The sequence below is a fragment of the Felis catus genome, chromosome F2 (genome assembly GCF_018350175.1).
Source record: "Felis catus isolate Fca126 chromosome F2, F.catus_Fca126_mat1.0, whole genome shotgun sequence".
NCBI classification, from domain to species: domain Eukaryota; kingdom Metazoa; phylum Chordata; class Mammalia; order Carnivora; family Felidae; genus Felis; species Felis catus.
The window spans coordinates 41,476,801-41,500,922 of record NC_058385.1 but is presented as its reverse complement, the minus strand read 5'-3'; the positions used below and the strand labels follow the sequence as shown (position 1 = coordinate 41,500,922).

General features: G+C 37.2%; 1 protein-coding gene across 3 annotated transcripts in view; it reads right to left on the bottom strand.

The window, feature by feature from the left end:
* INTS8 (integrator complex subunit 8) overlaps positions 1 to 24,122 on the bottom strand; it is a 53,691-nt gene that overhangs the window by 22,343 nt on the left and 7,226 nt on the right. For 2 of the 3 annotated variants that reach the window (XM_019822905.3, XM_003999983.5), the window contains exons 6-15: positions 23,712 to 23,894; positions 20,114 to 20,221; positions 18,579 to 18,734; positions 17,029 to 17,129; positions 16,447 to 16,588; positions 11,070 to 11,140; positions 10,538 to 10,713; positions 8,551 to 8,684; positions 6,971 to 7,081; positions 1,817 to 2,018 (exon numbers count right to left, since the gene is read on the bottom strand). In XM_019822905.3, coding sequence (XP_019678464.1) covers positions 1,817 to 2,018; positions 6,971 to 7,081; positions 8,551 to 8,684; positions 10,538 to 10,713; positions 11,070 to 11,140; positions 16,447 to 16,588; positions 17,029 to 17,129; positions 18,579 to 18,734; positions 20,114 to 20,221; positions 23,712 to 23,894 — 1,384 coding nt within the window. The remainder of the gene's footprint in view (positions 1 to 1,816; positions 2,019 to 6,970; positions 7,082 to 8,550; positions 8,685 to 10,537; positions 10,714 to 11,069; positions 11,141 to 16,446; positions 16,589 to 17,028; positions 17,130 to 18,578; positions 18,735 to 20,113; positions 20,222 to 23,711; positions 23,895 to 24,122) is intronic. The other variant, XM_019822907.3, reaches the window with a different exon arrangement.

Below are 24,122 nucleotides of genomic sequence, written 5' to 3'. Positions count from 1 at the left end.
CACAAAGTTACCTTTTAGTACAAAGTATTAAAAGTCAGGGAATTTCTCCCAAAAGACATCAGTGGTTTTAGAATAATTAATCTAAATAATTAGTTTAGAAGAAGTAGCCCTTATTTATAAATGAAGGTTGGGGGCGCCTGGGTGGCGCAGTCGGTTAAGTGTCCGACTTCAGCCAGGTCACGATCTCGCGGTCCGGGAGTTCGAGCCCCGCGTCAGGCTCTGGGCTGATGGCTCAGAGCCTGGAGCCTGTTTCCGATTCTGTGTCTCCCTCTCTCTCTGCCCCTCCCTCGTTCATGCTCTCTCTCTGTCCCAAAAATAAATGTTGAAAATAAATAAACAAATGAATGAATGAATGAATGAATGAATGAAGGTTGGATTTGTTGTCAATGAAGACCACTTCCTCTTCCTTTGGATGCCTGGGTGGCTCAGTGTTAAGCGTCCAATTTCAGCTCAGGTCATGATCTCATTGTTCATGAGCTCGAGCCCCACATAAAGGACTGCTTGTCGCTGTAAACATGGAGCCTGCTTTGGATCCTCTGTCCCCCTCTCTCTCTGTGCCCACCCCCTCCCCCTCATGCTCTCTCAAAAATAAACACACACACACACACACAAAAAGATCACTTCCTGTTCCTGATAGTAGAGCCAGACCAAGCCACGTTAACACCCTCTGTCTTTTACAGAGCGTATGCACTTAATTTGATCAAAATCAGCCCAGTATCACCAGGGAACAATTTTTTTCCCTAAAAAGAGAGGGAGGAGATGATGGCAGATAACACCTTTTTGCACCCCTCCCTTATCCTGACCCATGGTTGTAATTTCTGCTAGAAATCAGAATGCATTAACAATTAACTTACTCCAAAAGACCCAAGAGGGCCAGTGGCAATTTCTGCTTTGACACATTACTAGCACCTTCCGTTACACTTCAATTTTACTGCTTACAGCTTTAAATGTGTATAGTATGATTTAATTACTCTAAAACATGTAAAATTAAGAAACTACTTTAAGATTTACATACAACAGAGATAATTTTTACGATAAGCCCTTTTCATAATGGCATATTTATACTTAGAACTGGACACACAAGGTTTGTTCCTGAAGTGACAATTGAGTTCCTGACCCAGTGGCAACCATTCTGATTACTTCTATGATAGTAATGAGGAATTAAACTTTCAATCTGTACTTTCAATGACATTTTGATCCTTTAACAAAGTATCTTAAAACTGCAATATAATTTTGTAATGTGTTGAACAGTGTCCCCTCAAAATTCATTTCCACCTAAGACCTCAGAGTTTCCTCACTTGACAACAGGACCTTCACATATCTACTTAGTTAAGATGAAATCATACTGAATTAGCACACACCCTAAATCCAGTAACTGGTGCCTTTGTAAGACACACACACACTCACACTCTCACTCCCTGAGAAGGCCACGTAACAAAGGAGGCAGAGATGGGAGTGAATAAAAGATTGCTGGGAGCCGCCTGAAGCTAGAAGGCTTCTCCCCAGAGCCTTCAGAGAGAGCATGGCCATGCTGACACCTTGATTTCAGATCTCTGGCCTTCAAAAGTATAAGAGAATAAATTTCTGCTGTTTTCATCATCTAGCTTGTGGTACTTTGTTATGGAAATTCTTGGAAATGAATAGTTTCCTACATTATCCTCAATGTTCTCAAGTGAACTCCACGTCAGATTTCTGTTTTAGGAGAGAGGTAACTTTTTTATAGATGGCAAAAAGTCAAGCAAATGTTTTTTTTAGATTCTTCCCCACAATTACCGGAGTACTGTATTTCTGAACTTTGGCTTTGTGAAAGTCTTACCAGGAAGCCTCATTTCCAGATATCCTCGCACCCTACTAATAAGATCAGAAGGAGGTCTCTCTCCTGATTGCCCTGTTCCAGCTTCATGCGTATGAATATCCAAAAGCAGCATCTCATTCAGCATGACCTGACGGAGTTTTGGCGAGAACTCTGTTACCAACTCCAAACAAGCAGCAAACAACTGTTTGGCATGGGAAAAGTCCTAGAGAAAGAAAGAAATCACTGGATTGCTTTTCCTCTGGAATCGAAAAATGTGCATCTTTATGAGAACGGAGCAAAGAGGAGGAGGATTAATTTAAATGGTTAACACCGGATGTCTTGGAAAGAGGCCAGATTATCTTTATCATCTGTGTCACTGATTTATTCCAATACTTAATTCTTTTGTAGTCTAAAAAAAAATCCGTGGAATTTAAGAAACAAAACAGATGAACACGGGAAGTGAAGGAAAAATAAGATAAAAATAGGGAGGCAAACCATACGAGACTCTTAAATACAGAGAACAAACTGAAGGTTGCTGGAAGGGAGGTAGGCAGGGGATGGGTTAAATGGGTGATGGGGATTAAGGAAGGCACTTGCTGGGATGAACATCTGGGGTTATATGGAAGTGATGAATCACTGGGTTCTACTCCTGAAAACAATACTATACGTGAGCCTAGGGGATATGACATTGCTCAATGCCCTCTTAAAAAGTTTTATATAATATTCACTTCCTGATATAAGTGGTATGTTAACTAATTTGAATTTAAATAATTTTTTAAAAATATCCAATAAACAGCATAAAAATATGCTGTATTTTCAAACTAGTTTTATATAAATGGTAAAACCAAAAAAACTTTCACATAATTATATACACATCACATACATACATTTTATATAAGCTACACATATTACATATACATAATGTATATTATATACCTATATGCCTATCTTATACATACGAGCCATACATGTTATATACATATACAGAATACACATAAATTATACATCTTCTATACATACATATACACAAAATCCATACAGATTCCATGACAAGTACCCTTCTATACCTAACCCATTAAGAATTGGATCTTATACTCTTCAACAAGGTTTTACATTCTAGAAAATTTTTTTAATGTTTATTTTTGAAAGAGAGAGCATGAATGGGGAGGGGCAGAGACAGAGGGAGACACAGAATCTAAAGTAGGCTCCAGGCTCTGAGCTGTCAGCACAGAGCCCAACGCTCGAACCCACAAACCGGGAGATGATGACCTGAGCCAAAGTCAGACGTTTCACTGACTGAGCCACCCGGGCGCCCCAACAAGGTTTTACATTCTAAAATCTCTGTACACGACCTTAGTCCACATAATTGACTAATAAATCAAACTCACTACAATCCAATCCCTTTCTTACACGTCCGCTTCTAATTTTTCCGAAGAGCAGTCTTTGTTCGTTCTCTCTCCCTCCCCACAGTTGTCTCCTTTACTCCTACCCCCATCACAAGGAAGAAATAGCTCCAACTAAACAAAGACCTTCTAGCTGTTCAACTGACTAAACACTCTTTAGTTATCTTACAGAACCCAGGGGCTGCATCCCCGTGCTGCCCACTCCCTTGTGCCTGACATTCTCTCTATTCCCCTGGCTATCACGACTCCACCTGTGTCTGGCCCTCATACCCATCCTGCCACTGTTTCTGGGACACAATGTCGTATCCCTTAGGCTCTGTATATTCTCCCTGGGTGATCTCTGATGTCTCCCAAATCTCTATATCTAGCCCAGACCATTTCCCAAGCTTCAGGCTGTTTCCAACTGCAGGCCCAAACTAAACATTTTAAAATGGATAATCAGTCCTTCAAAAATGTTTTTCTACATATTCACAAGCTGGCAGAAACCTAAGCAGAAATCTGAACATCTCTCTCCATTCTTTTCTCCCTCTTGCCTTCCACAGCACATGAGGAAACAATCAATTCTAGATTTTACCTTCTTAACGTCTGTCTGTTCGCTTCTACCCTTTCTTTTTTTATTTACTTATTTACTTACTTTTTATTTATTTATTTATTTATTTATTTATTTATTTATTTATTTAACGTTTATTTATTTTTGAGACAGAGACAGAGCATGAACGGGGGAGGGTCAGAGAGAGAGGGAGACACAGAATCTGAAACAGGCTCCAGGCTCTGAGCAGTCAGCACAGAGCCCGACGTGGGGCTCGAACTCACATACCGCGAGACCGTGACCTGAGCCGAAGTCGGACGCTCAACCGACTGAGCCACCCAGGCGCCCCCACTTCTACCCTTTCTAACACTTGTGCCACTTACTAGCTGTGTGACCTCAATTTATTACCTTTGAGTCTCTGATTTTTCACCTATAAAACTGAGCTAACACCTTCTACACAGTTGTGTGTGTGACCACTAAGTCAAAGAATAAATATATAAGAAAACTGCAGAACAGTCTCCATGCTCAATAAATGTTAGTTATTTTAGGGGTGGAAGGAGAAAAGGGGCTAATGGCATGCCCCATTATAAACTTTTCAACAGCTCACTACTGTCTAGAGCTGTACGTTCCAATATGGTAGTCATGAGCTACATGTGCCTACTGAGCATGTGAATTGTGACCAGTCCAAACTGGGAGGTGCTCTGAGCATAAAACACTGGATTTTGAGTGAAAACCTAGCACACACATTTAAAAAAAAAAAAACTCAATAATTTTTATATTGCTTATTTGTTGAAACAATAGTTTAGATATAGTGGGTTCAAATGTATTAAAATCACTTTTGTACTTCTAAAAATGTGGCTACAAGAAAATCATAAATTACATATGTGGCTTGCACGGTACTTCCACTGGACAGTACTGGTCTAGAAATAGTGCTCAAACTTTAGCATGCATCAGAAATTACCTGGAGGGCTTATTAAAACAAACTGCTGTGCCTCATCTGCAGTTTCTGATTCAGTAGGTCTAAGTGGGGTCCAACATTTTGCATTTCTAACAAGTTCCCAAATATAGCCAATGCTGCTGGTGTGGGGGTCAGACTTTGAGAACCTCTGGTTTACAGCACTATCTACAAAAGGTTCTTTGCTCAACGCCCTCTTAAAAAGTTTTATATAATATTCACTTCCTGATATAAATTTTTAAGCTTAGAAGTAATTTTGGAAGGATGCCTGCGTGGTTTAGTCATTTAAGCATCCATCTCTTGATTATGGCTCATGATCTCACGGTTCATGGGATCAAGCCCCGTATCGAGCTCCTCGCCAGCAGCTCAGAACTTGCTTCGAATTCTCTCTCTCTGCCCCAATGCCGTACACATGCACTCTCCTGCTGTCTCACAAAATAAACTTTAGAAAATAATAATAAATAAAAAGCATTGTTTTAGGAAGAATTTAAGGAGATGCTAAAGTGTAGTGCAAATACTTTTTGAATAATGAACTACATTATTTTTATTTTAAAATATACATGCCTTTAGGGATAGATCTAACAAAATACATGCAAAATTTGTATGCTGAAAATTACCAAACTTAACAAGATAAGGACATAAATAAATAGAGGCCTAAATAAATGAAAACCTATACCAAGTTCATGGACTGAAAGACATAATGTTATCAATTGTATCCAAATTGATTTATAGATTCATTGCAATCTGAATCAAAATCCCAGCAGGCTTTTTTTTTTTTTTTTCCCAGTAAATACTGAAAAGCTGATTCTAAAATTTATATTAAAAAAGCCAAGGGGAGGGGCACTTGGCTGGCTCAGTTGGTAGAACATGCCAATCTTCATCTCAAGGTTATAAATTTAAGCCCCACATTTGGTGTAGTTTACTTAAATAAAATCTTAAAAATAAATAAGAAAGCAAAAGACCTAGACTAGCCAAAATCACTTGCAAAGGAAGCCTTGACAGCACTTGGTTTCAAAACTTACTATAAAGCTAAAATATGGCCCCCCCCTTTTTTTTAAATATTTAGAGAGAGAGAGAATGAAAAAGAGAGAGAATGAGAGAGAATGAGAATGAGAGAGAATGAGAATGAGAGAGCAAGAGCGAGCAGGGAGTGGCAGAGGGACAGAATCCCAAGCAGGCTCCACACTCCGTTCGGGGCCAACATAGGGCTCCATCTCAGGACAAGGTCATGACCTGAGCCGAAATCAAGAGTTAGACGCTTAACCGACTGAGACACCCAAGCACCCCTCCCTCCACCTTTTTAAAGTAAGCTAGAAAAGGGCAATTGTGAAAAAGAACGGAATGTGAAAAGGAAAAACAATAGGACACATGAACCATAAAGAGTTTTTCAGGCAGATCAATTTTAGGAAAGACAAGAAAAAAGGCTGGATACCACTTCCCTTCTAATGGGCACTGAGGAGAGCACTTGTTGGGATGAGCACTGGGTGTTGTATGTATCCCAATTTGACAATAAGTTATATCTAACAAAACCAAACAAACTGTGATGTCTACACACTTGACTTCTAGCTAGAAGAGTGCTCATCTAGAAAAACCAACCACCTTAGCAATGCTCACGGGGTCTGTACAGGCTACATCTTATTTCCCCTTCTAGCCTCACATACCAAATGATACTCTTAACATCAGCTCACTGCTTCCGGTCCCCTTGTGTACCATCCCATTTCTTATCTTTGAGCTTTTCCACATGGTGCCATCCCCCCTTTACCTCGCTAACTTATTCATGCTTCGGGCTTTAGTGCAGGATTTCTGCTGGAACTAAATTTGGAAATGCTATTAACCTGCCTATAGAATTTACTATACTATTACTTGTGCAATTTTACCATCTTATATCATTTAACATTTCACTTAGGTCTCAACTTCCCAAACAGGTTACAAACTCCTTGTGTAAAATAAACTACAAAAGTAATCTTAAGGGATTTTGTTTTGTTCTTACAGCCTGGAACACAATTTTACTAAGTTAATCCTAAAAGATACACTAAATAATTTTTCATGGTCTCAAGGAATGGAGCAGTATCTGTATATCCAAGACCACTTTGGTACAGTTGTGAGGGTAGAGGAAAAAGAACCCAAACACCTTTTAAAATATCCTTTAAGAGCGGGGAGAAAGACCCTTTAGGCCTAGGGCTGTATTTTTAAGATCAAGGAAAATATAGGAGATTCTGATTCCTGGGTTTCACGATAAAATTGATAAAGCATATTTTAACCAGTAATTGACATATGCTTTTACTCACCTTAACAGTACTGCAGTGTAAACCTTTGGCCAACAGAATGTAAACCAAATCTCTTGTTAAATTGTCTTTAATTCCCAGGATGACCCCACTATAAACAGAAGGTACTTCCCACTAGAAGAAATAAAAATATATAAATACACATGCACACAATACACACACAGAAAGCCAAATCTAGAGAAGAATCTTTCAATAATCTTCAATCACATTTAAAATAATCATGCAAAGGGGCGCCTGGGTGGCTCAGTCGGTTGAGCGTCCGACTTCGGCTCAGGTCATGATCTCACGGCTCGTGAGTTTGAGCCCCGCGTCAGGCTCTGAGCTGACAGCTCAAGAGCCTGGAGCCTGCTTCTGCTTCTGTGTCTCCCTCTCTCTCTGCTCCTAACCCACTCACATTCTGTCTCTGTCTCTCTCAAAAAATAAATAAACATTAAGAAAAAAATAAAAATAATAATAATCATGCAGAGATCACTTTCATAGAAAAAGGAAAATAACAGCTATAATGAAATGTTAATCAAAACAGACATATTCACTATAAGCCAGTAATAAATTAAATGGGTTGGAACTTTCTAAAGGATAGTCCACAGGAAAAAAGAAGGAAAAAAAGCACGAGGACTATATATTAACTTATGTGATCCTCACCACAACACTATGAAGTAGGTACTATTAACCTCATTTTACAGACAAGAAAAGTGAAGCACACAGATGTCAAATTAACTTGCGCAAGATTGATTATACAGCTAATAAGTATAGAGGCTGGGATTCAAACTCAGGCATTCAGATCAGAACTCCCTCTATGCTATTCTACTTCATCTATAAAATGAGCACTAACAATAATGTCAACACTAATGATGCCCAACACTAACGTTCAGAGAAATTTTTCACTTCACTGCACTTTTGTGTTCAAATCCCATAAAATATACATGAATGCCCGGCTGCTTTTCTCCTACATTTTCAGCAGAGCGGTACGCATGAGTTAGAAGTACCGCCATACTTCTCTCCTGCATACACGGACTCTTTCCCTGTAGCTTTAGCTCTGTTCCACTGAAATGGTGTTCGAAAAGCTATCTTCATCCACACTTTGCATGCAGGAAAGGTTTTAAATACATAACTTCAGAATCAAGTAAATACATTAGCTGGGAATTTTTAAATGAACAGGTAAAGCCAGAAATGCCCTATAAAAAAGTTTTAATGAATCGGTTCCAACCTTTAGGCTTTAGACTTCAAGAGGGCATTAATAAAAACAAAAATACTCTATAAACACATAGGAAGTAGCAGCTACAGACTGCGTAAATATACCTTATACATACACTTACAGCTGTATTTAAAATATATGGAGACGCCACAACAATATCACATAAACTTATTTTTAGAGGTTACGGATTTAAAAGTATCCTTTTTGATATTTTGTATTTTATCCAACAATGGATGTTCAAAGTGTAGTTATTGTCATGTAAAGGTCCTAATATTGTTGGCAAATAGGGGTCTTTATTTTTAAGAAGTTCAGGGAATAACTCTTCTATTAAATTACATCAGAAAAAAAGAGTAACTTTCTTATCTGCTGTTGACAAAGCGTTTCTAACCTTGTTAGACACTGTCCAGAACTGGCGCTCTGAAGTCATACCATGTAATTCAATTAAAATCTGTCGAATCCTCCAAGGATCCACTGACAATATCAGCTGATGCTCCAACTGGCCAATGTTGACACTTGCTGAGGCTAAGAAAGAAAGATTTGTTTCAATAATGACAATTCCAAAGAATCCTACAAATATAAGAATAATTTGTTGAAATTGTGTTTAAGTATTATATCTATAAGTGAAATACCACTCTCATCTTGAGAACTCAATATAGAAAATTCAATATAGTATAAATTATATATTAATTTTATTCTCACATAGAAAAATGTAACAATATGTATTAGGTCTGCATTTAATAAAGATGACACTATAAACGAAGATAAAAATTAGTAGTAACTGGGGGGCGCCTAGGTGGCTCAGCTGGTTACGAGTCTGGTTCTTGATTTCAGCTCAGACCATGATCCCAGGGTTGTGGAATCAAGCCTTGCATTGGGCTGTAGGCTGACAGTGCGGGCCTGCTTGAGATTCCCTCTCTCCCTCCCTCTGCCCCTCCCCTGCTCACTCACACTCTTTCAAAATAAATAAATAAACTTAAAAAAAATAAAAGCAGTAACTGGCTATAGAAAGAACTAGGTGGGCTACAAGGAAAAATTCACTTATGTAGATAGTCTCCTACTTTCAAACATAATGTGTTAACAAAAGCATGTATATATATTTTCATTTTAAAAAATATTCTCTCAGCCCCTCCCCCACTCGTGCTCACTCTCAAAAATAAACGTTAAAAAAAAAAATTTTTTTAAAAAGGGTGGGGAGGGCGCCTGGCTGGCTCAGTCGGTTAAGCGCCTGACTTCGGCTTAGGTCATAATCTCATGGTTTGTGGGTTCAAGCCCCACACTGGTGCTGAAAACTCGGAGCCTGGAGCCTGCTTTGGATTCTGTACCTCCCTCTCTCTGGCTCTCCCCCACTTGCGCTCGGTCTCCCTCCTCCTCCTCAAAAATAAACATTAAAAAAAAATTAAAAATAAACACTAAAAATGTTTTTTAAAGGGAAAAGAGGAGGGACTGCCTTCCCAGAGAAACCAAAAAGATCATTAAAATCCCTAATTACAACTCAACTTTCAGATAGTCTTCATTAATCCATCCCCAGCATTTTAGGTCTAATTTCATTTTCCTTTACAACTGGTCAACCAGTTTAAATGTAGCGAGGTTCACAGCAGCTACAATTCTGTTTTGTTAAACTGACTGAATTCGGTCTCATTTATATTAAGCTCTAAAGCTTGTGTTTCTTATTAATGAATAGCACTACGTTTTCTACTTGTATTTGTAAAATAAAACCAAAAATGGAAAAAAAAAAAATCATCAAAAAAACAAGGTAACAACTGGCAATGTTGTCCAAGTGGAAGCTTAGCCAGCAGATCACAGTGATGCAGGCTCAAATCCATGAAAGCCTGTACTTTCCCTGAATCTCAGGACTCCCCTCCCAGCTCTTAATTATTTTTAATTTTTGAAAAAAATTTAATGTTTATTTTTGAGAAGGCGGGGAAAGGGCAGAGAGAGAGGGAGACACAGAATCCGAAGCAGGCTCCAAGCTGAGCTGTCAGCACAGAGCCCGACAAGGGTCTCAAACTCATAAACCATGAGATCATGACCTGAGCCGAAGTCAGATGTTTAACCAACTGAGCCACCCAGGCACCCCTCCCAGCTCTCATTTTACCTCCAAGAATGTATCAGCAATAGAACCTTGGTCTATTTTCACCAACTAAAAGTTTTGTATATCTAGGCCTCAATCTCCATTAAACACAGACTGAGCAGCATCCCAGCACTTCACTACTTAGACAGAAGTAGGACTACAGAAGACTGGTAAATTTCGAATTAATTATGGACATAAATATAAACTAAAACACATGAGAGGGCATCCTCAAATACACTGAGGGGCGAATATAACAGAAGTGCAAAATGTGCCAACATTTTTGCTAGCAGACTAGAGAGCTAACCTGGGATATCATAAAATGAAGTTACAGGTTTAATGCACAGATTTACTCTAGGGGATCTCTTCCTCATCTGATCAACAAGTAGCTTTCGTTCTTCATCTTTCAACAATGTAATGAAAAGCTCATGTGAAGAAATCATGAAAACATACTGCAGATCTTCCAACCCCAGACACACATTCCTAGATCAGTAAAAATAGTGTAAAACAAAAAAAGTTTATAATTTAGTTTGGGAAAAACAATCATATTAACGAATCTTTATTAATAAGCCATTTAACAAGCTACCATTTCATAAACTATGTAACAATATTTGAAACAGATTTAAAAATTTTTTGGTCCTAAAACTGTGATGTCCATGTCACCATACACAAAAAGAGTAACTAACAGAATTCTAAATTTTGTGTCACTATACAAATCTGAACTTAACTGGCTCTCAAATGACTGCCTATTTATAAGACATGCAGGACAAACACAAAAAGTAACAAAAGTTATTTTTCTCACAAGACTAAATTCAAATTAAGGAGAAATGGGCACTTACTTTAGAAAAGCAGCCATGTTTCCTTTCAAAGAATCTGAAGCTTTTTCTAAATTTATTGATCTTGAACACACCTAGGAATTTGAGCAATTTTTATTTGAATACTGGCACTTTTAAAAATGCATGCTACAGTTAGAAAAGCTTCGATTTAAAAACAACCAAATATTCCTTCTTCAGCCACCTATCAATCACAGATTTAGTTCAGTAATTTAAAAGATGAGACTGTGAATTAAGAATCATCATGGGGGGGCGCCTGGTTGGCGCAGTCGGTTAAGCGTCCGACTTCAGCCAGGTCACGATCTCGCAGTCCGTGAGTTCGAGCCCCGCGTCAGGCTCTGGGCTGATGGCTCGGAGCCTGGAGCCTGTTTCCGCTTCTGTGTCTCCCTCTCTCTCTGCCCCTCCCCCGTTCATGCTCTGTCTCTCTCTGTCCCAAAAATAAATAAAAAACATTGAAAAAAAAAAATTAAAAAAAAAAAAAAAAAAAAAGAATCACCATGGGGAAAGGGAGTGGAATGTGATCATTTCAACAACTGCAGTCATTTCTATGAAATAAAGCAGCAGCTATCTAGCCTGGTATAGAGTTCTCCCAGAATGTATAAAGTACACTAACCAATTATATGAGATGATGAACTCTGCAGCAGCTCCAGTCAGAAAAGTAAGAGGAGATTCATCTTAGAGAACTGAATGATACGTAATGGCTAATGTACATAGACCCAACAATTAAGAGTAACCAAGGTTTTAAAATAACCAGTGAAATGAAAAGAATAACAAAAACTAGTCATGGAAATATTATTTACAAATAACAGTCTCGTAATATTCTGAGTTTATTCATCAGATTAGGATTTCTCCCATAGATTACTTACAAGAAGCCAAAATAAAGCAATAAGTATCAAAGTCCCTAACCTAAGGAAATTGTCAAATATTCTCTAACGTGTTAACATAAAAAAATAAATCCTAGAATGTTCACAGCAGCATTATTCGTAATAGTCAAGAAGTGGAAATAACCCTAAAGCCCATCAACTGATGGATACACAAAATGAACAATGAATAGTATATCCACTTAATGGAGTATTATTCAGTCATAAAAAATGAAGCACTAATACATGCTATAACATGGATGAACCTTGAAAACATTTAGTAAAGAGCCAGCAAAAAAACAAAAACAAAAACAAAAACACCACCTATATTTTTGTTTATATGAAATGCCCAGCATAGGCAACGGGCAAATCTAGAGACACAAAAGTGGATCCGTAGATGCCTGAGGTTAAGGGACTAGGAGAAAATGAGGGACAACTGCTAACAGGTACGAGATTTTGTTGTGGGGTAGAAGAGGGAGGATGAAAATGTTCTACAACTGACTGAGGTGGTGGCTGTACAAATCAAGGCACACACTAAAACATCACTGGATTGTACACTTTATTTTTTTTTAATTAAAAACAATTTTTTTAATGTTTATGTGAGAGAGAGAGAGAGAGAGAGAGAGAGAGAGAGAGAGAACAAACACGGGAGAAAGGCAGAGACCAAGGGAGACACAGAATCTGAAGCAGGCTCCAGGTTCTGAGCCATCAGCACAGAGCCCAATGCAAGGCTCAAACTCATGAACCACGAGATTATGAGCTGAGACAAAATTGGAATTTCAACTGACTGAACCACCTAGGCACCCTGGATTGTACACTTTAAATGGGTAAACAGTATGATATGTGAACTATACCTCAATGAAACTGTTATTAAAAGGAAAAAAAATAGTAATTTTTAAAGTACCATACTCAGAAAGAGTATTGTAAAAGTACTATGTTCAAATGAACAGGTTACCCTAATAGCATATATCACATCTGAGCATCTTGATGTATAAAATATTTACACTGTAATAATTGTGCTCCACACTATAAATTAATATTAATGATCGTAATATTAATAAGTAATAATATTAATAAGTAATACCCAAATATGCTTTCGTAACAACTTATTCATACACAGTGATGCACTGTAAACATGTCATGAAACAAAGGGAATAGGTGTTACTTTTAATAAACAATAGAACAAATGTTAATTAAGCTCAATTCTTTACTTAGAACATGAAATAGGAGACATCTTTATGAATACTGTAAACATTAAAAAAAAACTTAATAAACTTAAATATTTAGATTAAGTGTGCAAATTCTTTTTTTTTTAATCAGTTATTTTTTTCATTTCTTCTGATTTTATTACTTTTCAATTTAATTTATTGTCAAACGGCTAACATACAGTGTGTAACATGTGCTCTTGGTTTTTGGGGTAGATTCCTGTAGTTCATCACTTACAACACCCACTGGCACTTGCTCATCCCAACAAGGGTTCTCCTCACTGCCCAGCACCCATTTTCCTCTCTCCCCTATCCCCCGCATCAACCCTCAGTTTGTTCTCTGTATTTAAGAGTCTCTTATAGTTTGCCTTAAGTGGACAAATTCTTATAAAACCTCTTAAAACTAATCAGGAAAAATATACTACCTCTCTGCCCCTCCCTTGCTTGTGCTCTCACTCACTCTCTCAAAAATAAACTTAAAAAAGAAAAAAAAGTTTAGCACAGTAGTTGGATACTGTTGGATAAAAAAGATAAAAAAGTTTAGCACATTACACAAAGTTCAAGTCTACCTCTATGCCAATGCATAAATTACTTTCATTTTCAAGTTCATAAACCAAAAAAGACTTCTATGGAAAAAATTCTAAAGCTCTGAAGGACATCAAGCAATGTCCAAATAAATGAAGAACTGTACCAGTTCACAGAATTCTCAATACTATGAAGATATTAACTCTTCTCAAACTGGTTTTTAAACATTACATAGCTTCAAACAAAAATCCAACAGGCTTATTTGTGGAATTTGACAATTTGAGTCTATGCAAAGAAAATGCAAAGGATAAGCATAAACCAATACAACTTTGAAAAACAAGGCTTATGTTTAAATGTTATCATGACAGGGATGCTGACCTGTGAACAAACAGAAAAGTGGTACAGAATAGATCCCAGTAACAGGCCCACACATGCATGGACACCTGGCATTCCATAGAGGTAAAGCACTGCAGATCAGTAGGGAAAAAAAGCCTTCCAAAATAGTGGTACTGGACGGGCCCCTGGGTGGCTCAGTTGCTTACGCGTCCGACTCTTGATTTTGGCTCAGGTTCACAAGATCAAGTCTGCATCGGGCTGTGTGATGACTGTGCGAAGCCTGCTTGGGATTCTCTCCCTCTCTGCCCCTCACCCATGTACGTGCGTACTCTCTCTTAAAAATAAACTTTAAAAAAAAAAAAAAAAAACTGGCGCTGGAAGAAATGGATAGTCATAGGAGAAAAAAATGACACCAGACCATCTACTTCACATGATACACAAAAACCAACTATAAGTGGATTAAAGACCTAAATGTGAAAGGAAGGCTAAGCTACAAAACTTTTAGAAGATATAACACTATCTTCATGACCACAGGATAGGAAGCTTCCTTAAACAAGAGAGAGTTCACTAATCTTTTCCTTTATAGGAAGGACTGATAAATTTTATTATACTAAAATTAAGAGCTTTTAAAGCAATATAAAGAAAGTTAAAAGAGAAGAAGTCAAACTCAGAGAAGATACCTGCAGTACTTAAAATCAGTAAAGGACAAAATACATGAAGAACTTGTACCAAAAAAAGACAAAAACAGAGAATCCAAAAGAAAAAACAAGGCATTTCACTTGGAACAGGTTCCTCAAAAGACAAAATTCATTATGAGCAAAAAGTAAAAGAAATGCTGCTAAGTTCCTTAGTAATAAGAGAAATGGAATTTGAAATCTTTTAAAAAAAATTTTTTTTTTCAACGTTTATTTATTTTTGGGACAGAGAGAGACAGAGCATGAACGGGGGAGGGGCAGAGAGAGAGGGAGACACAGAATCAGAAACAGGCTCCAGGCTCTGAGCCATCAGCCCAGAGCCTGACGCGGGGCTCGAACTCACGGACCACGAGATCGTGACCTGGCTGAAGTCGGACCCTTAACTGACTGCGCCACCCAGGCGCCCCTGGAATTTGAAATCTTAATGACCTCATAGGTAAATTTAACAATACCAAGTGTTGACAAGGATGGTGACCAATGCATGCTGGCGACAAAAACACTGATATTACAAAGTAATGTTAGAGATATATTTTCTGTAGACATCTGATGTATGTGTACACTAAGATATACATAATGTTCCAAGCAGCAAAATAGCCATTTACATTATGTAAACAACATAAATGTCATAAGAACGGATGAATTGCACAATAGTCATGTTGTAACACAACAATGAAAAAAAATCAAACTATAAATGCATACAACTTGGAAAAAAAGCTCATAAACCTGTTTAGTGAAGGAAAATTAAAAAAGTATTTTGTATGCTTTTATATCAAGTTCAAAACAAAGAATATTCCTTAAGGATGCAAAGGTGATACAAGTACAAAGAAAAACAAGGAAATGATCACAAAAGGCAGGACAGTGATTTTCTCAAGCAGAGATGGAGAGGGTTTAGTAAAGAGCATTAAAAAAAAAAGGACTTCTAGAGGGTTTCCTGGCTGGCTCAGTCAGTGGAACACGTGACTCTTAGTCTCAGGGATGTAAGTTCGAGCCCCCACATTGGGTATAGTGATTATTTAAAAATAAAATTCTAAAAAAAAAAAAAAAAGGACTTCCAGAATGTTGACAATATAGTATTTTTGAAACTAAGTGATATTGATTATGCTTATGTATTTCTCTCAGTATCTTTTATATTAAAACAGTTAAAGACAGACATCAAAAAAACCCAACAGAAACACAGATTCTGGAGCTCACAGGAGAGGTCAGAATTATAATTTGGGAATGTTCAATAAACAGATGACTGAAGCTTTAATGTTTATTTATTTCTGAAAGAGACTGAGACAGAATGCGAGTAGGGGAGGGGCAGAGAAAGAGGGAGACAGAATCCGAAGCAGGCTCCAGGCTCTGGGCTCCCAGCTGTCAGCACAGAGCCCGATGCGAGGCTCGAACTCATGAGCTGTGAGATCATGACCTGAGCCGAAGTCGGGTGCCCAACCGACTGAGCCACCCAGGCGCCCCTGATGACTGAAGCTTTAAATGAGAATAAAAAATGATATGAGAAGATGAGTGCACCAAAAACAGAACTACTGTAAACAGAAACACTAAAGGGAGAGCACAAGAGGTCTTGATGAAGGATGAAGGAAAACGCAGTAACAGAGAACGAGCAAAGAGCTCTGGCAGAAGAGAAGGTTGGAGAGTCTGTAAGCAGTATCAACTATTAGCAAGTCAGATGAAGACAGAAAAGAGGGCACTAGATTTGGCAACTAAGAGTTCACTGGTAAGCTGACAGCAAAATTACAAATCAAAAAGGGAAAAAATGTCTTACCTCAAGAAGAAAGTCTATTTTCTCTTTATTAGGTCTAAGAAATAGCTGGTTAAATTGAACACTAATCGTTCTACCTTCCAATATATCGCGGACTGTGTTACAGGCACAGACTTTAAAACAGATTTCATCTAGAGCTTCATTTCTGTAGAATACAAAAGTAGATCTACTAATACATTCTCTTTAATAAAAAAAAAAAAAAGTAAGGTACATTTCACAAAACCAAAATCACTCACGAGAATGAGTTATTTATTTTTGAGAGGTAAAAGTTTAGATTATTCAGGCACACACGGGGTGGGAGGGTAGCACAGAAAAGGAAAGTTTTTAATCTGTCAAGGGACAATTAAACTACAGATTAGGTAATATAATCAAATTCCACTAATTTCTGTCCCCCAAATGCTTTTACTAAGGATCAGATGAACATTAAAGTGGCTCTTCTGGCTATGTTAATTTCCCATATACTAACAAAGATGAAAGTACTGTCACAGATTTACAGGTGATTTAGAGGTCTATTGTTATACACCCAAAATGCATTTGCTCTTTTATTCAAAAATAAGAAGGTAGTTCTTCAATTTACTTACTTACCCCTGTTGAGCTTTCTGAAAGAGTTCCCTTAGTACTGACTGCCGGAACTGGACAGGTAAACTGAAGGTTAAGTTATCTTCAATAAAAATCTTTACTACATCCTAGAACACAAGACATAAAATTGTATCCAATTCAAAAATCATGGCGAAGCTTGTTTACTTTAAAAGTCTTCCCAAAAAGAAAAAAAAGTCTTTCTACAATGGAAAATATATATTGAAGAAAATAATGAAAATAACTTACTACAAAACTCTTTTCTAAAATATTAAAATGAAGATTGAGGGTAAAAATCTCACCTGCCCCCCAACCCTGCCTTTTTAAATTGAAGACCACAGACCAAAAATGAGAGGTGAAGAATCAATCGATAAGAGGAAATTCAAGGGGCGCCTGGGTGGCTCAGTCGGTTAAGCATCCAGCTTCAGCTCAGGTCATGATCTCATGGTTCGGGAGTTCAAGACCCTCATCGGGCTCTGTGCTGACAGCTCAGGGCCTGGAGCCTGCTTTGGATTCTGGGTCTTCCTCTCTCTCTGCCCCTACCCCACTCACTCTCTCTCAAAAATAAATAAATATTTAAAAATTAAAAAAAAATTTTTTTTTCTTAGAAATAAAGGCTGTAGCTTTGTCATTTCATGACTCCTACTTTGAGTGAAGTAACATGAAGGCACTATTCATTTTCTAGCATGAAGGCTTTCTGATAAAGATTTCAAAAGTACAAAATTTTTTTTAACATTTAAAAAAATTAAAAACATTTTTTTAATATTTATATATTTTTGAGAGAGAGAGAGAGAGAGAGAGACAGACAGACATAGAATCTGAAGCAGGCTCCAGGCTCTGAGCTATCCGCACAGAGCCCGACATGAGGCTCAAACTCATGAACCATGAGATCATGACCTGAGCTGAAGTCAAACACTTAACTCACTGAGCCACCCAGGTGCCCCTCAAAAGTACAATTTCGAATTCCCAGTAATTTTCATTACAAACCTAAAAATATATATCCACAGAAGGCAATGAACATAAACAGATTAATTTAAGTGTTTTCCATGGGTAAAAATCGAGACGATAACCAGGCTCACTGGTAAAGCGGTCTCTAGAATAGACCATCTAAACCTACAAATACCACTTTGCTCATTTTTACCCCCAGTCTTACAGTGGCTAATAAGGCTGGGCTACAAAAGCCACACTTTCAAGTCAGACACCAGACTTAAGGCTCCATAAAACTAACAATTCTTTACCTGTAATTTTAAAAGTTAAAAGTCCTGCTTACAGTTTCTTGAAGAATTTACTTAACACAGGCAAATTCTATACCTTCAAGAAAAATTATCAATAATGACTCAACATCTCTACAGTGCACTGCTTAGACTTTATAACTTGTCACTTGATTCTCCTAAGACCTATGAAATGGGGTAATTATTACCATTTTATAGGCCAATCTGACAGTTTTACATGCCCCAAATCACACAACTGGTAAATGGCGATGCCAGAATTTAAAATGAGTTCTGTCTGGCTTCCAAAGCTTTCCAATCACCCTATTACTTCCCCATCAGATATCTTACCTGATAGTTGCCAGATCTCAAACAAATATGGACTTGACTATATGGTGTCAACTGTTGAGATGTACTATCAGAAGAAGGTACAAGAACATCACACGCTTGACAATAGCCCGCTAACCGCTTCTCATCTATGGTACAATGAAGAGATAATGAACCTATCTGTAAAGTAAGAGGTATACATCATTATCCATCAATGTAACAGAAAACAATAGTATAGTACCCATTCAATGCATTTTAACAGTACAATAAAATGTAATGGAAAATTCAGAGCTGGGAAGTACCATAAAAAATGAAAAAGTTGAAAGTTTAGAGCAAGGGTCAGCAAAGTATTGTTCACAGGCATTTGGCCTGTGGCCTATTTTTATACAGCCTTTGAGCTGAAAATCATACTTAAGGTTGTAAAGGGGAAAAAACACAGTAACAAATGAGAATATGCAACATAAACTGCATATAGCCCACAAAGCCTAAAATATCTACTATTTGGTCCTTTACCAAAAAGTCTGCAGACTTCAGGCCAACATACAAAAGGTAAACATCATCATCAAAGTATGTATAACAATTTAGACATTAAAAAAGAGTGTTTTAAAACACTTTAAAAAAGCTGTTTAAAACAAGCTTAAAACATTTAAAAATATGTTAGAGCAAATCTGATGAGCTGCCTGGGCAAAGTAAAATGTGGATTCCCAAAAGATCTAGAATAGATTTAAAGCAAATCTCTTGAGCATTTAATCAATTTTTCTGAAGAGGAGAGACTGAAGTGGGAATTTTTCTAGGCACCAAACAAAAACCTAGTTACATATTTTAAAATTCAGTTGTCAGAATCATAAGAAGAAAAATGCAAGTGATAAACATATGAAAAGTTCACCTTTACCAGGAATTAAGGAAATGTAAATGTGTTAAAGTTCGTGTATTTCACCCACCAAATTAGCAACTGGAGGAAAAAAACAAAAACAAAGAAACCCTCACTGCTGATCGGAGTACCGAGAGAAATGTACCTGGAAAGCAATTTGGTTTTGTTTCACAGCCTTTACAAAATTACTGACATGATGATTACTGACATTACAATTTACTGACATGATGATTCTACTTGTAGGAATTTAACTTGAAAGCATCTAAAAACCAAAAAAAGTCTTACGTTTGGAGACAGAAATATTATAGCTTTATGATAAATAAAAACAGTAAACATAAATGCCCAAACATTAGAGAAATGAAGTAAATCACAGCACATCTACATGAAGATCTTTAAATGTCTTTTCAAAGATTTAAGCATGATAACAATATAGTATATATAGTTAATATAACCTTAACTGTAGAAAAACAAAGACTGAAACCTGGAAGAAAATAAGCTAAAATGGCAAAAGGGGTAATTACTAGGCAGTAGTAATACAGATTTTCAAAACGCTTTTAGTACTTTCTAAAACTTGCCAAATGTACCACAATGAACATTTGTTTTTTTAATCATCAGAAAAATTAAACCCAAAAACATATATAGACTCTTTAAGAACTAAATATTATGTGCCTGTTATCACTGTATTTACCTCTGTAATTAGTTCTTTGGTTCTAAAAAATTTTTCTCTGGCATTTTCATAAACAGCTGCATTTGTAGAGCCTTGCTGGAAGTATGCTGCACCCAAATCATAACACACCTAAAATGGTAATGAATACCAATTTGCTTAGTAAATTTTCATGAACTGAAGAGCTAACAAAACTCAAAATTATGTTTATCTCAGCAAAACGCTAGTACATATACAGGAAAAAAAACTGCATTTCAGTAAGCAATGGAATAGTCAGTGTTCTTAGTCACAAGCAACAGAATCCAGTGGACTGATTTAAGGAGAAAACAGATTTAAATGGTAAGATTTAGGGTGGTCTACAGAATTACTTGGCCCAAGGATCGACCTTTGGAAACAAAAGGGCAAGGGATGCAAAGAGCCAAGATAAGAGCCAAAACTGACCCAGTGAGTGCTGCGGTCATCTCAACACTGGACTCTTCTCACCTGCAGCCACCAGCACTACATGCCAAGAGCAGCAGCTAGCTAGACTCTTGCTCGGGCTGCCCCTGTCAACTAGATTTTACTGTCACCGTTGCTGCTATTCAACATCACGACGGATTCTCTATCATCTATGCTTCTTTCAAAGTGGGGGAGAGTAACTGCCTGGCCAGAGTGAACACTGAGAAAAATCTGAATTAATGACAATGAAAGGATAGAAAAAGACAACTAAAAAAGTACTAATAGAATTTGTAATTTCTGGGGCACCTGGATGGCTCAGTTGATAGGGCATGCGACTCTTGATCTCAGGGTCGTGAGTCTGAGCCCCATGATGGATGTGGAGCCTACTTAAAAAAAAAAATTGTGTATTTCTTCAAGAACCTTCTTCAATCAATGCCTAGACTCACTAAATGCAGAATTCAAGGACTCAGATTGTTTAATTCAACTTGAACATTTTATGGACAGGAATAAGGCTCAGAAGTGACAATGTCTGCTAAAAGGCATATAACCAAGTACTGGCAGAGCCCAGGCTCAAACCCAGATCCCTAAGGCTCCTAATATCCTGCCTCAAAAGTTTATTCTACACAGTGCTGACAGATCTGACTTTCTTAAAAAGTCTTCAAATTATCCCAAGTAGGATAAAGTTCAAACCCCTTGGGCCCGATCTTTAACGATCTCAGAATCTGGACTAACTTCTCTCTTCAAAACTCTCTATTCTCCTCTATTTCAACCATACCAGTCTTCTCAATTCCCAATTCTTATCAGATCCTGGAAATAAACTTCACTCCCTATCTCTTATTTCCATCTACATCAAACCAATCTTAGCAAACAGATACTTATTCCTCCTCCAAACTTCTAACCTCTAACAGTCTGATACACATCACAGAACTACTCTTTACTGATATGTATCATATATAATATTCTGTCCTCTTGAGCTAATCAAGATGAATTCTTCTCAGCCTGTAGGATACTGCTTCTTACTATTTAGTCCACATTAAATGTGTGGCTGATTTTCATTCTAGAGTGCTTCCTCCCATCTGGATCAAAGGGTGAGAAACGAAAGAAAGAAAAGAAAGAAAAGAAAGAAAGAAAGGAAGGAAGAAAGAAAGAAAAGAAAGACAAAGAGAAAGAAAGACAGAAAAAGGATATACAGGTATTTATACACACACAGACATTACAGTTACATGTAATTCCCCTTTCCAGGCAGACAGTACAAGATACCAAAAAGGTATTTTCCAGTATCACTATACTAACATTAAAACAAGGGGTTTTTTTTTGTTTGTTTTTTTTTCAGATTTCTTTTTTAAGAAATCTCTATACCCAAAGTGGGCCTCCAACTTACAATTCTGAGATCAAGAGTCAAATGCTTTACCTACTGAGCCAGCCAAGCACCCCCATTAAAACAAGTTTAAATTCTAGGCATGCCCGGCTGGCTCCATACAGCATGTAACTCCTGATCTCAGGGTATGAGTTTGAGCCCCACATAAATACATAAAACAAGTTTAAATTCTATAATTAAGAGGTAGTTAATAAGTTAAAACAAACAAAAAGCCTGATAACAAAGTTGCCCTGACAGCAAATATTTTTGCTTTTACTGGGAGAAGAATTTAAAGATTTTCCTTTAGAATCAGGTAAATTTTAGTAATGTAAAGAATGTGCTTTAAATATTAACGTGCTGGGAAATAAGTATTGCTGCTAATTTGCCATTCAAGGCACAGAATTGGGACTCAGCTATATAATTAAGAAAGTATTTGATAGTTTACCTAGCACACTGACATGTTTTATTAACAGCTGTTTTGTTTTTCAGATTGTATCACCCACTAGATCGTGAAAATCAGAAACATTGCCAATTATTTTTAAATACACTCTGTGACTACAATATAGTACCATAAACCCTCTTATATGTAAGTTTCACTACTATTTAAAGATGTTCCCAATTGTCAATCCTCATTACTCCTATTCCAACTGTGACTGCCATCTCACCAGGTACTGAAAAAATGATTATCTTCAACTCTACAACCAGCTAATCTGAAAAGGCACCTCCCAACACGTTGTCATAGCTACTTCTGCCCATTTCAGGAATGGGAAACAGTGACTGAAGAAATCAGCAGGTGCCTGGACGGCTCAGTCAGTTAAGCGTCCTACTCTTGATTCTGGCTCAAGTCATGAACTCACAGTCTGTGGAATCGAGCCCCACAACAGGATCTGTGCTATCAGCGCAGCTGATTGGAATTCTCTTTCTCTCACCTGCCCCTCTCCTACACGTGCACTCTCAAAAGAAATAAATACACTTAAAAAAAAGAAATCACGCAAGGGGTGCTTGGCTGGCTTAGTCGGTAGAACACGTGACTCGATCTCAGGGTTGTGAGCTCAAGCCCCACTTTGGAGGCAGAATTTACTTTAATTAATTAATTTACTTAAAAAAAGAACTGCCTGTTTAAAAACAGAAGATGACACGCCAACTCCCACAAAGAAGAGAATACAGAATATAAAACACACTACTTTCGTGGCCCTTTTTACGCAGTTTTTGAATATTTTAAAATTTGTTATACCTAAGTTTCTCTGCTAAAAAGTGAGGAAGATGCAAAATACATGTTAAAAAAGAGAGGGATCTCAGAGAGTCTACAATCCAGCGGAGAAAAAGACAACACAAATACGCAGTATCTCACAATATCAACTGAAAGCTGTCAAAGGAACTAGAGCCCAGAGTTACAGAACCACCTTCAATAAAGACCCTTGAAAAACTAGTTATTTTCTCTAGGGGCCAACATTTTTCAAAGTCTAGCATAGTATTTGTTTTGGGGTTCAGGGGTTTTTTTGGTTTAATTATCTAACAATATGAATGAACTGTAGAATTGTTTACATACTCACTGCATTCTCAGTATTCAGAGTCTGTCTCTTAAACACAATTGGGAAACTATCTCAGAGACCATAAATCAAATGGAATTTCCCTTCCATTTCTTTCAGGAAAATTTCAAGTGAAGTCATAAAATTTACAAATTAATTATGAGTCAAAATTTTTACAGCATCTTAAGTCAAAAATCAAAAAGACAAAGGGAGGAATTCTAATTAAAAATACTAGAATGACCTCATGTAAGATTTTCTAAAACTTTGCCATGCATTGATTGAATACTGAAATAAGTACCTGGCACTGCATCTCCTCAGTTCTGATTTTCAATCCAGCAGTAGAACTCTCAGTTTCTCCATTTACCATGCCTGGCTCCATTGCCAACAAATCTAGTGTTCTCATTGTGTGGACATAAAGATCCTTGTCTAATTTAAGGGCTGCCTCTAGTACCAAAATAGAATCAGAAGCTTGCTCTTTTAGCTACAAAAATTCAATAAACAAATTATTAAAATACAAACATCACAGAAAACTAACCAAAATATATACACAGGACACTCAATAACTTGGTGTACTAAGCTATTAAAAAAATTTAACACAGCAAGAGTGTAATTAAATATGTTGAAATAGTTAAATTTTTAAAAATACAGTAAAAGTTCCTATTTAGAAATTAGAAAATACAAAGTAGAAAAGGTACCTTTTTATTTATTT